Source organism: Limulus polyphemus, unplaced genomic scaffold (assembly GCF_000517525.1).
Source record: "Limulus polyphemus unplaced genomic scaffold, Limulus_polyphemus-2.1.2 Scaffold875, whole genome shotgun sequence".
In the NCBI taxonomy this organism is placed as follows: Eukaryota; Metazoa; Arthropoda; class Merostomata; order Xiphosura; family Limulidae; genus Limulus; species Limulus polyphemus.
In genome coordinates, this window is record NW_013666485.1 from 310770 (window position 1) to 325595 (window position 14826).

Genomic DNA, 14826 nt, shown 5'->3' on the forward strand with positions numbered 1-14826 from the left:
AATAAATTGTTAATATGAGTCAACAAACATGATGACATGGCCTTTGACCCGTCTGGAGGGGGTTAAAGCTGATGCATGAGATGCTACTCCAACCAGCTTTATAATATTGCTCACTGGGACTGCTTTTGCACCAAAACTTTGTGATTAGTTTCAGTCTTCCTGGTTGGACCTTTAAGAATACACCTGAGTAGACCAAACATGCCTACTGCAGAACTGTTGTACAATTCCAGATACTGCCAGGTGTTGGATGAGGTTGAACTACTACTATAGTCTGTTGCACCTTAGCCACTCAACACCCATGGTCCCATTAAATGGTAATACATATTATGGGATTCCTTCATGTTTTTCCACCTTTTATGTTTGCGACACAGTCATAAAAGAGCATAGAGTATACCTGGCTCAGGTGTGGTGCGGTCTCCCGCTGAGGTCTGATATTTTCTTTTTTGGTTCCACATCTCATGGTCTCTCTTTGAGCACTTCCTAAAGGTAGATCATTTTCTTACTAGCCCTCCACCAGTTCATTGTGGGATTCTAGCCATTTTGTGAGAGGAGGTAAGATGTTGTGTTGAAAGTTAACATTTCTCACCCAGCTTCCCCACTTCTGGTGATATGTGGTGTAGGTCTTCTGCCCAATCTCAAAATGATTAACATGTGCAAATGTGGAGAAGGCACTGGTTATGATAGGGGTTGTGTTGTGTTCCTATTGGTGAATAGATGCTGCATAATCATTTACATGTGGATATGCAGAAGCGGGAGGTGGAAGGCTAGTGGAGAACGTTGAAAATGTGCTCCAATAGAGGGCAGTACTAATTGAGTAAAGCTATTTTGTGAGAGGAGGTAAGTATCTATTGGAAATACATTTTCAGTTTAGGAAAATGTTAATTTTTGATCACATACATAGATAGATAGATAGATAGATACATATATACATGCTGTGTTCATTATAGTAAGATAAGAAAGAACAAAGACCCAAGCACTGACCTATGAGGTACTCTTCTAGTAACAAAGGTTTGGTTTAACTGGACTCCCGTAATAACAATCTTTTTGCCTTCTCCCATCCACCCTTGCTACAATCCAATTAACTAGTATTTCAGAACTCTAGATTAAAATTTTAAGATATGTATTATCCCAGGGCTATTTTCACAGAAATGTTTCTGATAAAACAATATGTACACAAAACACTATTTTTCTTTTCAAGACTTTTCATATAGAGGTATATTTATAAAACCATTAGAATGTTCAAAATCTAAATAGTGTAAATAATTACTAAAAAAAGTATTTAACCTATTTAATAAATAATTTAATAGATAGAACATTGTAAGTATAATGTTTGTGGTATTCTCGAACTTACTGATTTACACTAAGATTAATTGGCTAGGTTCTTGCAGAATAACAGGAGGTCTGACAGAAAATGTGCCATAGAGCAAATCTGAATTCTTTGACTTTAACCGAGTTTGAAAAATAAAGGAAATTGGATACTGTGTGTAAGAAAATGAAACAATCTTCACAAGATCAGTCAAAAGAGTGTACTTTACAAAGTATGGCTTCTTTACTGGAGAGAAAGCTCTGTATGTATATGTGTGTCAAGATATTCTTAAAAATCTGTTCCACATTAAGAAGAACAGCATTATATACACAAAACAATAATGCTGTTCTTCTCAGGGCACATGCACTATCCACATAATTATTGGTCATTCCCATAAACAAATAAGGGAGGTTGTAGCCGTGAAGATTGCTGTCTGTTTTCGTGTAATACTTTAGGTAAATAACCCAGAAGAGAAGATAATTAGGGCAAAAAGATCTTAGATACTCCCGTGTCTGATGTATAATCTTAATCTATATACACCTGCATATATCAATTTTTTAAAACATTTACATTGAACAAAGGAGGTAGCAAACACTGGTATACCTGTGTGTGTGCGTATATCCAAAGGCTCTCTGTTTGGATTGGTATGATACTGCAATTGAAGAGTCTTCAAAACAACAAGCTGAGTAGTGTACTTATGTCAATCCTTAGAAGAAAAAAAAAAAAGAGGAATTCTCTGATTTGCTTTTAAGTTATTTCCTTTTCTGCTTTTGTAAATATATAATTTGAGAATACTAAGTTTGAGAAATTAATAATATGATTTTTGCCTTGCAAAAGCAACAAATCAAATATGTGAATATACCAAATATTATAAGAGATACTCAATATTAAGTCACTAGCCCTATTGAACTAGTGTGTCATGTTGGCAGCTAGTCCAAATGCATTTCTTAGTATCTCTGGGCTAGCTTTAATGTCAAACCAATTTTCCCCAAAGTTTTTTCAGCCATGGGGACATTATAATGTAACAATCAATCCCAATATTCATTGGTAAAAAAAATAGCTCACGAAATGGTGGTGGATGGGGTTAACTAGCTACCTTCCCTCTAGTCTATCATTTCTAAATTAAATACAGCTAGTGCAGATTGCTCTCCAATAGTTTTGCGCAAAATTCACAACAAACAAATGTCCCAGTGTTTTATTTTTAATCTCCCAGTTGTTTTACTTAATATCAAGGGATCTACATTATTCGGGTCAATTCCAACATTTCTCATAGTATGCTCAGGGTCAGGAATATTGTTCATAACTTCTCTTGTAAAAACAAAAAGAATATTTAAAAGCTCAACTATCTCATAGTCTTCAACAATAACATTGCCATTATCATCCTTTAAGGGTTCAAACCCAATTCTAGCATTTTGGCTTATCTAAATATTTAACATAACTTAAAAAAATCCTTGCTCATAGTTTTAACATTATCAGCCAGTTGTTTCTCATAAGGTCTTTTGGATTTCTTAATTTTTTATATTATTTTGTTTACCAAATACCAGGCTTTTGTTTAGTTATGTAAATCTTTTGACCTATCTGTCAGTTTAAACTTAGGGCATTTATCTCTGACAAAAGAGTAATCAATGAGGCAAGGACTTTGGAAATTAAATGAAACACCCCAACAAGTTGAGGAGCATAATTTTTTGAAACATTTATTTGATCTATTTTTTTAATTTTGATAAATTATATATAAATGTGGAGTGAAACTTTCTTTTAATGCTGATAAACACTTGCATGAAGCACCACATGCGCTATGCCTGGCACATTTTCATAGTTCTAACTGTAGGGAAAGATTCCTCTTTCTTTTATCCTCTATGAGAAATACCTCTAATGTGAACACTTTTCAAAAATGAGCTATGTATTTCCTTTTAGTAAATATAAGAAAATTTGTAAGAGAGATGTTTTTTTTTTATATAATCTATAGTTTGGATGGGGCCTGGTGGATAAGTCACTCGACTCGCAATCCGAGGATCGCGGGTTCGAGTCCTTGTCGCACCAAACATGGGCACACTTGAGTGTGGGGCTAGCAACTCCACCCCAATAACAATTTGCTACAGAAACTGCAACAACACTTCCGTCAGCGAAGTGTTGTTGTAGCCCTATGTTCCACTAGGAACGACGGGAACTAAGAAGAACAAGAAGAAGATAGTTTGGATCAAACTTCCTATTCTAAAGTATTTGATCAGGCCAGGTTTGTTGGCTCAGGCAAACAAGTTGATGATAAGGAACTCGCTTTTAGAAAATAAAGTTTGGAGATGGCTTGAATGGCCAATAAAAGAAACTTTTGTTACTTGTAATAGTTTTTCATTACCCATGTAATTAGCCAATGTAATGAATATGACACTGTTGTAACACCAGAACACTGCATTTTGTACATTCTGTTTATATAGAATTGCTGCTGAACACTGCTATCAGTGGCCAATGGTTTTATTATGTATCTACCCTAAAGTTGTAGATAAAGGACTTGTTTATATATTTTTCTATGAGATTTAAAAGGCATTGTTCTACTTGTATGTCAAATACATTGATAAAATAACACAGTCTGAAGTTGTGAATTACTACTACATGTATGCAGAATACTACAGTATTTTTGTATATTCAACAGATCCAAAAAATCCAGGTAGAGTGCTTGTCAATTCCCTTTCTCTTATAGTTGATGGTCGACCAAATGCAACATTGGATCTTTCAGGTAAAATAATAGAAAATAGATTTCAAATTGTTAACATTAACTTGTCTTTAGTTTTTTATTTAATCACTGTACAAATATTTTTGAGCATGTTAAAATGTGTAAGTATGGGTATTTATTATGTTGTTTTAACATTGTCTGATACCTTTATTTATTAGGCTATGCCCAGTTAACACTATAAAAAGTATGAATGTAGCAGTGAATTTGTATTCAAAAAATATTTATTTCTACACACATTCAGAAAGGTACATTTTTTGGTCTGTGTAATCTTTTTAAAAATAATTAAGATCATTGGCATCAAAGGTGACTTAGTTTCCCACCACACATTGTAATATCATATATCAAAGTAGCTGATCATATAATTAAGTATTTCTAATTTATGTTAGGATTTAAAAAAAAATGCCTACCATGAACACATAGGTAGCAAAAAATGATATACATAAATAATCATACATACACAGTGGTTAAAATATTTTTATAGACAGATATAGAAAACAAACATTTTGACATGGTTATATGCACTATATTCAGTTCAGCTTGGAAGCTTACTAAAATTTCTAACAGTTTTCATTTATATAGATATAGATGGTTCAGTTTTTGTTGAAGTGTAGTTGACTAAGCCCCTCCAATGAGACTGTTGTCATACTCATGCTACTGCTTCTTCTTGTAATGGCATTCTTGATATTATCATAAAATTGGCTCACTACATCCGTAGCTTCCATTACATGCTTGTTAAAATATATGTTATCTTAAGAAACTTCCTTGTGTTCTAAACTTTGTCAAAAGATGACAAGACAAATAAAAACATGTACTGTACCAAATTTTGCATACAGGCATAATTGTTTTTTATAATTTTGCATTTATAATGTGACTTCTGAGACAACAAGGGACCATTTAGTCCTTCAAGGCTTCTGTATACTCCCATCTGAGAAAGAGTAAAAATTTTAACCCACCCTTTATTTTTTAGGAGATCATCAATCCCTTATCAAACTCTTGTAAAGTGTTGTTCTCCATGACAGCTGATTGCAAATCATTCTGTAAGCTAACCATCCTATTAGAAAAATAAAATTATCTTAAACAGAGTTTCATCTGTCTTCTCCAAACCTTAACCACGTGCCCTGTTGTCTTCAAAATACAACATGGACTTTCATCCTAATGATCTCCCAGATAATCTTGTGAACTTCAATAGGATCACATCGTATCCTTCTTTTCTTAAAAGAAAAGTTAAGAAATCTCAACTTATCCTCATAAGATAACCCTTAAATTATTCTAATGACCCTCCTCCAAATTCTTTACAATAAATCAATAATTTTTTTTTCATACAGGGAGACCCAAAACTGAACACAGTATTCCAAGTGATGCCTGACTAGTGATATGAATGGAAACAACTACTTTTTTTATTACTTCAAACCAGGATATCTAGAAATATATCTTAGTCTTTTATTAGCATCACTACCAGCAATGATTTTGCAAAGATTCTTTTATCAGTCTCTTTAGAAATTTTTTGCACTACTGAAGTGAGAATAATTTGTCTGCAATTTCGAAGGCAACTCTCATCTCCCCCTTAAAAAACAGAATTAACATTAGCAACTCTCCAATACTTTGGCACCTCCTTTTTGATAATTTAAACTGTATAAAGTAGTCCTAATATGCTATGATTTTAATGTGAAAACATTTATTTTTGATTATTGCAAGAGATTAAGCTTGCTTCTGTTCATCTGTTTCTAGGTGACTTGGGGAATTTAAATAAAAGAATATTTATTGTAAAAGAAGGAATACAGTACAGGATCCAAATTGACTTTTACGTGCAGCGAGAAATTGTGACTGGATTAAAATATGTACAAAGGATTATGAGACATGATGTTCTGGGTGAGATTTAGTTGTATGAAAATAAAATATTTTAGTAACTTTCATGTACAATGTAATAACACTTGCATAGGGCAGTGCTCTACTCTTGTACTTCATTAAAATCTGATGCATATAAATAGGTGTATATATATCAAGTTGCATAGATATATCTTTAGATTATGTTAGGTACTGCGTGCACATAATCTTTGCACATTAATACTGCTAAAACCTTACTGTGAGTGGTCCTGACAATTTTTTGTGGCATAGAAATAAACATCTAAAGAGTTGTATTCAGAAATTAAATGCTTAAGCATATTTCAAATTCCGTAGTTTATGTTCACTTCCACTAGGTGCTTGTGATATTTTAGCATATTTAGTGCATGAATTAAGGAGAAAGTGGAGCTACTCTTTATGACTAATGCCTAGGTTTTTTTTTTGTTGTGTATCTGGCTGCAATTCATTGACTTGTAAAGCATAAAATCTTATGAAATTTCTGTGGAAGAATAACATACATTTCTAAGTTCTTCCATGAAGAAAGAAAGACAAATGAGGAGTCAGTGGTTATGTTTGATTAGGAAAGAAAGATATGGATACTGAACAAATACACTAGAATTTGTTCACTGTATTTAAAAGACAACAGATTGACAAAGGAAAATTAAGTGCCCATGTTGTTTCCATACAATAACTAATGTGTGAAACAGTCAGTGATAAAATGACAAGGGCTGCTTGTAATCATCCAAGTATACAAGATGTTGATCTGCAATATATCAAAAAGTAAACATAGTCCTAAAGTTATTGGATGATGAAATCCAAAAATAATTTGTCAGGTATCACATCACAATGTGATTCAAATCAACCCTATTTGCATTTCAATCCTATTCTTGCATAACACAAACTGTGACATAATTTTTATTACAGTGTAACTGCAACCTTGATCCCAGGTTTTTAAAATTATCTATAATTTGTACAATTCTCATAAAGGTAAGTAATGTTCAGTTCGGTGATAATATGTTGGATGAAAATCACATTTTAAATTTAAGGAATTTTACTTAGATTACAGCTTTCTTTTTCTTTTTTTAAATCTTAGAACAAATTCTGATTTCAATTTTGGATAGAAACATAGAATGTGTGAGTAGGCCTAGTGAGGAAAGGCATTGTACATTAGCATTTTCAAGGTTAAGAGTTCATAGAAATACTAAGCATTGTATTAATTTTTATTTTTTTTACAGAAAATAGTCTTTTGAACATTTTTCTCAAGATTCAAATAATTTAGTGCAGTATTTTTATTTCTGAATTACACGTACCTGAAACAGCATGTTAGCCACTTGCTGTTGTAGTGGGATCCAATTTGTTTTGTAACTGCTATACAACTGTATGTAGCAACTGCGGGTATACTACATTTTTGAAACAAATCATTTCTTGCTACAGTTGGTTGCTAAAGTCGATAATTCCTGAACCTGTTGAACCAGAATAGTTCTTTCTTGCATATACATGTAATGATGTAATTAGATTTTCATATCATTGAGAGAGTATAGTGCTTAAACATAAATCCCTATGAATACAAGATTTAATTTTTAGAAAAATAACTTGTGTAATATCCATAGCAAATCAGGCATGCCATTTAAATTTGTTGAAAAGTGTAGTCTCTGACTAGGCAAAATAACACTATTCATAGTGCATTTCTCTATCTTTTAACTCAGTCACCAGCATTGAGTACTATTAAATCTAGGGAAGAAGTTTTTCATAATTTCTACCATTTCTTTTTTGTTCATGTTCCAACATTCACCTTCCCTTTAAATACTGTTTCAATTCTGCAACGTGCATAGAAAAAAATGTGACTACATTATTTAACTGTTCCATTATTTTGCTTTACTGGACTCACAGCATGCTAACTTGTCAGTACTTTAAAGAAGAACCTAGTGGCAGGATTTTGTTTTTGGTATTTCTAATCCAGGGAAATTGAAATCAGATTTTTGATATTAGTATTTTTATGTATCCTATCTGTTCTTGGATGCTTTCTTTAAGTAGACAGTACATATAAAGGATGAGTTGTAATAAGGGCCAATTTGCCAGCATAATCTGGGTTATAAAAAAACAGATGTGTTTGTCTGGATGTGGATTAATAAAATAGAGGTGTATGATAGTTTTTATTGCTGTATCATTTTATATAGATTAAAACTTCTTGGTAAATACTGTGGTTACAAAATGTTTCCTTAAGTTAAAGCATGAATATGTAAAATTTTCATTGAATGTGGTGCTGTAAATTTGACCCTTTATAATTTCTATAATAGTGATGTATCACTGACTTGATTGGTGGGTCATTTCTGTGCAAGTTGAAACTAAACTATACATTTCAGTCATTTGATATACCTAAAGAGAAATAATTAGCAAAAATACACTCTTGCTGATTTTTATTTCATAATGGAAGTAATGTCTTGGTAAATAAAACCCAAGTAGCAAAACAACAACAAAGCAATCACTGTTTCACGTGCTGATGAATTTTTGGTTACCTTCGCAGAAAAGAAAAACATTATCAGATGAACTGTTTTATTGATATTCCAGGTAAATGGGTGCTTATCACATAAGTATGAAATACCTTTAATATGTTTAGATTAAATAGATACATATAACTTTGGCTAAGTTTTGCAAATTCCTAGTTATCTTGTGATAGTTTTAAATGTTGCTTATCATTTATGAATGATTTATTCTAGTTTTTATGACTTTACAGTTTCATACATTTTTTCAATGCTAAATAATAAAAAATTTTGGTTTTCAAAAGATCATCTTCACTTTATATCTAATAAAAAAAAATATTTCTATATCTTGGATGTAGTTGAAAAGACATCGCATATGGTTGGTAGTTATGGTCCAAAACTGGAGCTTCAGTCTTTTATCACAAAACCTGAAGAGATGCCATCTGGGATGCCAGCAAGAGGAAAATACACAGTAAAGTCCCTTTTCACTGATGATGATAAAAATGAACATCTAAAATGGGAATGGTGCTTTGAAATTCGAAAAGATTGGGAGTAAATGACAGAATTACACTATCTTAAATAATTTTTATAAAGTTGTATAACCCAGGCTTAAACATTGACAGCTAGATTACGAATGAACCCATAGAATGGTTTCATTGTTTGGTATTTCACTTTATTTTTTAACTGCTCATCATTTATATGTCACAAAAGGGTGGCTTTTAAGTTTTTGCCTGAGTATATATTTTTTAGCTGGAAAATGAATATATATTTATTTATGAACATTCCCATTTCAAACGGGCTTGGTTCAAGTGAAAAATGGGTATATTATGAAACTTTATTTGTCATGCAATTAATATATAAAACAACAACAACAAAAGATGCAGTACTCATATGGTAAGAAATATCTAATTAATGAAACTGTTTTATGTTTAGTGGAAATTACTTATAGTTGCATGGTGGTAACTCGAGTCAATCTTTGATTCAAATGTTTGAGTTTATAAATAATATCATAAAAAATGATTAAAAAACTTTTTTTTTTAAAGTACATATTTTTTAAAGTAAACTTAATTTTCAACCATCTATATTTTATGTGTTGAGTAGTTTTTTTTTTAACCTTCATAGATAGTGTTTCATTGTCAACAGTGATTGGTAGTGAGCACATTTGATATTAATATTCACTACACACACTAACTCATGCACCTTCAAACAGGAATTGCTATCATTAATACTATTGCTATTTAGTTGTGCATTTTTGATGCTTTCTGTGTACTCAACTATCAGCAGTGGTATCCTTCAGATGAGGGATTAGATAAAAGTTGTGAAAGTTAACTGAAGTGGATAATATTCAGAAAGCATTTCAACTCAGACAGGTGTCAGTATGATATGCAAGCTGGACTTTCATATCTTAAATATTTAAAGGCAATGGTAAAAGTCTTAAACACCTGGTTATAATGTTCATATTTTCAATGGCATTAAGAGTATTTAACCAGTAATATGGTTAGTGTTACATTATCCTCACACATATCCATGTTCTTAATGAACCTCAGATATTGTTTTTCACAAGTAAACTTGAGATATAGATGAAGTTACTATAGTTCTGAATGTGTTACCATAAAATACATTTCCATCATGCACTGCTTCCTGCTAGATTCATTGGTTGTGGCAGTGATATTAATTCATTATGTGTATTTACAATTAGCTTTGTTGCATTGAACTATTTGGATGCAACTATACCCTTAATTTCCAAGTTTAGGGGTTTCTACTTTTTCCCTATTGGTTTATAGGAAGTTGAACCAATGAATTATCTTAATTTTCATGGTAAAGTCTAAAAATGAAGTTATAGATTTTGTAAATATTTTATAATTTGGTTGTTTTTTATAACTACTGATAGTAGTTTTATGTTTACACATTCCATTCGTTACCATAGTCATTAAAGTAAATTGTACATTTGTAGCATATTAATATCAACTCATATTTTTTACAAAATTTTTGCAATATTCTTTCTGTTGATTTTAGATTAAGTTTGACTTGTAGCTTTAGCTGACAGGTTAAAGTTAGCCTTTTCTTATTGAGAATGTTCAATTATAATGTGGAAAGCTACTATTACCTGTGTAATGGTTTGGGTTCCATTTTGTCATCTCACATAATCTTTAGTACCTCAAAATTGATTTCAACAGTGAAATGTGCCTAAAAATCTTAAGAGTATCCTTTACACAATATGAAATTGTCTTTTTTTTTATATATATACCTGTTGCAATGTATGTGTTCGACATTGTGGTAGCTTAATATTGATATTAGTGGTATCACTTGCACAGGTATTGCAATAGACTGCAGTTGTAACTTTTCCCTTCAAACACCATTGTAACTAGGTGTCAGTAGATTGAAGCTTAAAATATTTTGATTATTACAATAAATTAAGCAATTATATATATATATATATATATATGTGTGTTTTAACTTAAAACCAGTTCTTTGCATTAAAATAAATGTTTGCCTTTTTAGGATGATGTTATCAATATCCCATTTTAATTTAATGTATTATAATCCAAGAAAAACTTTACTGTTCGTAATACAGTACATATAATTGCTTAAGTAATGCATGTTTTACAATTTGTCTACATGAATTTTAGTGTTTTGAATGATCACCACAATCACGTAATATTTTACAATAGGTCTTACTGAAACTATTTCAATTTTCAAAAACTTTATGTTCTTTCATCATAATATTAAATTGCATTTTTCTTTGTTCACAATGTCATGAAGATCATTAGATCCAGGTATTATAACCATTTAAAATTTCACAGCGAAAATAATTCACTTAAAGCATGTAAAACTAAAAGCAGTATTGAAATTATGAACTTAAATATTTCAAATTAACCATATAACGTTCAATGTATGAATCTCACATTTAAGTGCAGCTTGATATTCACTAGCAGATTTTCATAATTTTCAGTGTTATCTATTTATGCTATGTATCTATCACTTGTACAAAGTTTTTAAACATCTTGGAGGTATTAAATCAATAAAAAAAAAAATCTTCATTAATATATGTACTAGAAGTAATCTTAACATCAATGTGAGTTTTTTCATAGAAATTGATCAAGGTGTTCCATATGTAGCCTAGAGGCATAGAATCAACATTTCACATTTAGAATGGTAGTTTATGTGAGCAGAAAACATGGATTACCATTTCTTAAGATGCAGCTTCCTTGTGAGTAGAAACTTAACAGTATTAACTCTAGTGTAGTTATTCAGAGTAATTATTTTTTTCAAACCAATTCAAGGGTTACATATTTATTAACATTTTTAGTTTAGAAAAATGTCAGTAACTCCACACTTGTATAAATCGTAAATCCACTTGCAATTTGTATGTTCACTGAAAGTCGTACCAATGTACTGCTTATAAACTAGCTGTGAAGTTTATATATTCTGACATGCAAAGCTCTGAACAATAAATTCAATGAAACCCATTTCATACAAGTTAATGCATATTCTGAATATCTGGATCAATACCATTTCAGATGTTTTAAATACAAGTTCATCTCCCAGGAGCAGCAATCTTATTATCAGACTACTAAGAAAACTTTGAATAAAATTGCTAACAAATATTAAGTTCATTTTAGAAACTGGTCAAAAACTGTTCTCAGTGTTGGATATTTATCCAAAATCAACAACAGTTGAATGTATTTACCAAACTGGTCAGGATTGTCTGTATTTTTATATAGGGGAAACAAGTTACGAATTAGGGGTTAAAATGTCTTTCCCCTTCACAGGTACTTGAATATCATTGAGCTGAGTAACATGACATAAGTTTCTAATACCAAAGTCATTCACCCCTTACATGTTGTTCCTGATGATTTTTGCATCAATGAAATGGTGAACCTTGTATTAGTGTTTGTTTTTAACCATGTCCCATTTTCGCTATTTTGATATTATTACCAATTTGATATTGGAATATCTCCATTTTCTATCTATCACCTGTTGATTATGTTTTACTAAAATTTTTAAAATGTACAAACTTATGTTTAACAAACAGACTTGAGTGCATATCATATTCAAACAGTCTTTACAGAAGTTTAGAAAGCTCTGAAAATATAAAATATCAATAAACATTACTGTTATTAAATAAGATGCATAAAATGATGTAATTACTTTTAAGTAAGATTTGTATGAATAATCTATTAAGTTCAATTTACATTTTTTAGTATTGTTATGGCATCATATTAGGCTTACTGTCATAGGACACTTTAAACATTCGGTTACAAGATATTAAGAGGTACTAAGACTATGATAGTACTCTTAAGATATCTTGATAAGAATATTTTTAACAGAAAATTACTTGCAAATGTCAGTTATTTCACTTAATGCCTGTGTATTTGTATATTTAATATTTTTTAATGGTGTTTCACTGATTAAGATGTTTGGTAAATGGATTTCTTGTAAACTGTTACCTTAACATTCAATATTAAGTAGTAGTTCCGAGTTGTTTTTTATAACGAAAGTTGAAAAATTGTTATTTTTATTAAAAAGCGATCAAGAAACTCATAAATGTCTTTCTCACCTAAAGCAAAGTGATATGATCTAAACAACTGCCTCAAAACAGTTACTTCTAATATCTCCTTTGCCCATGTATGCACTTTAATACAGGTCCATCTGCAAGGTATTTTCGTGCTTTTGCCAATTTCTTGTGACTCAAAGAAAATAAAGTTTGAATAAACTAACACTGTAATTTATCTGTAGTCTATTTGTTAGTTATTTCTCTGCTCATCTGGCTGCCTTTCACACAGCTATTGATCAACTACTTTTTCCACAACAGTCCTTCTACAAACCTACTTTGTCTCTCTCTAACCTATCATTAATTTTATTATCTTTCAGTCACTTTGTGCATTTGGTAACAAACACTAGGAAACCAAGCAGTTCTAAATTATATTTTAAATTCTCTACATATCAAGAGGGTGAGACATAACCAGACCACAATGCACAAAGGTGAGAGCACTACTTTTATTGAACAAATAAAAAATTTTAAAATCAAATGCAACAAGGTTTGTGCCTAACTGTGCTAAGGCAATATGCAATTTATATGAATACTGACAAGTAAAAAAAAAAAAAGAAGGTAAATCTGACAGCAGTATAGGTATCTCACTATACTTTTCAACTTCCTAATGGTACCTTTCACTAAAGTAGTCATTAAAGGCAACTTAATATTATCCATAATCTTGTGAGCAATAATAAAATCTTGATGTAAAAATAACTTATGAAGTATAAACTTAAATTTTTACCAAAACAAATTGTTTCCTCCAGATGACAATTTAGCACAAACATTTTATTGCAGGCTAAATCATCAAAGAGAAAGCTCCACATGTACACATTACCAGCACTAGTGTGTAACAACTGTATTTTTATATATATGTCTTCTAATTTAATAGCAAATAATTTTCTCTTACCTTTAGCAAGAGGCACAAAGATACTGAACTGCTTTACATGATAATCTGACTAATTCATTAAGTAAGATGTCAAAAGGTTTGGCTAAGCATCCATTCTCTCAGGCTAACACTGTTGAGAAAATACTAAATGACTAAACCATTGTTTTGATACTAGAAATTTTACAGCTTTGCCAATAATTTTTTTTTAATAGGCATGTATTTTCACTTATTTATATGGATATTTAGGCAATGAATTTTTTTATGAAAGCTCTAAGAAGCCAAATGGTAGGTGATGCGCTGTTATTTGTCAACTGTTTTTAAGAGAAATTACAAGAACATAAACTGCTTAATTATTGTACTCAGATTTATCATTTGGGAGTATAATATAAAATTATAACAAGAATGACAGCTAACTAATGGAATGTCAAACAATGTTTATTGAACTGTTAAAACATACCAAATATGAAACTGTCATATGTCCTCTAATTGTAGATCAAATTAAAACAAGTTGTGTCTGGAGGGTTGTACCTATGTTTCTGGCAGTGAAACTATCTGCTTCATCTTCTTAGTCTTTTGAACTCTACAATATACAGACAGCCAATTTGATCACACAACACAATCTACACACAACTTTGTTTTTTTTTACTTCACATAATACAAGTTGCCTACAAGCAAGATAAACACACATAACATCATAGTCTCCACAACATAGTTCCATGGGGTGAATGTAACAAAATAAGAAAAAAAAAAAGAAGATGATCCCAGAGTGCCACCTTACCTGCTTGAGCAGTAAAATAACTTAAAATCAGCAACTTACAAAACGATTTGGTTTCAATGATGTCAATTTCTGTTTATAAAAAAGTTTCATGGATATATGATTAAAATCAGATGATAAAAGGTGGATGTGCTTGTATAATACTGTTGACAACAGTGTTTATGCACGCTCTCCTCGAATTCGTCTTGCCAACTGGATGTCTTTCGGCATGATAGTGACACGTTTTGCATGGATAGCACACAGGTTTGTATCCTCAAAGAGACCTACAAGGT

The 14826-nt window shown here is 31.1% G+C and overlaps 2 protein-coding genes across 6 annotated transcripts in view; one reads left to right on the top strand and one right to left on the bottom strand.

Moving 5' to 3' along the window:
- Positions 1 to 11797, top strand: part of LOC106460991 (rho GDP-dissociation inhibitor 1-like) — a 28407-nt gene extending 16610 nt beyond the window's left edge. For all 3 annotated transcript variants that reach the window (XM_013920758.2, XM_022387784.1, XM_022387785.1), the window contains exons 3-5: positions 3954 to 4037; positions 5763 to 5903; positions 8716 to 11797. In XM_013920758.2, the coding sequence (XP_013776212.1) occupies positions 3954 to 4037; positions 5763 to 5903; positions 8716 to 8912 (422 nt within the window). In that variant the 3' untranslated portion in view covers positions 8913 to 11797. The remainder of the gene's footprint in view (positions 1 to 3953; positions 4038 to 5762; positions 5904 to 8715) is intronic.
- Positions 11798 to 14196: 2399 nt separating this feature from the next.
- The window catches only part of LOC106460994 (histone H3.3), a 9385-nt gene continuing 8755 nt past the window's right edge, over positions 14197 to 14826 (bottom strand). For all 3 annotated transcript variants that reach the window (XM_013920760.2, XM_022387788.1, XM_022387787.1), the window contains exon 4: positions 14197 to 14817. In XM_013920760.2, coding sequence (XP_013776214.1) covers positions 14714 to 14817 — 104 coding nt within the window. In that variant the 3' untranslated portion in view covers positions 14197 to 14713. The remainder of the gene's footprint in view (positions 14818 to 14826) is intronic.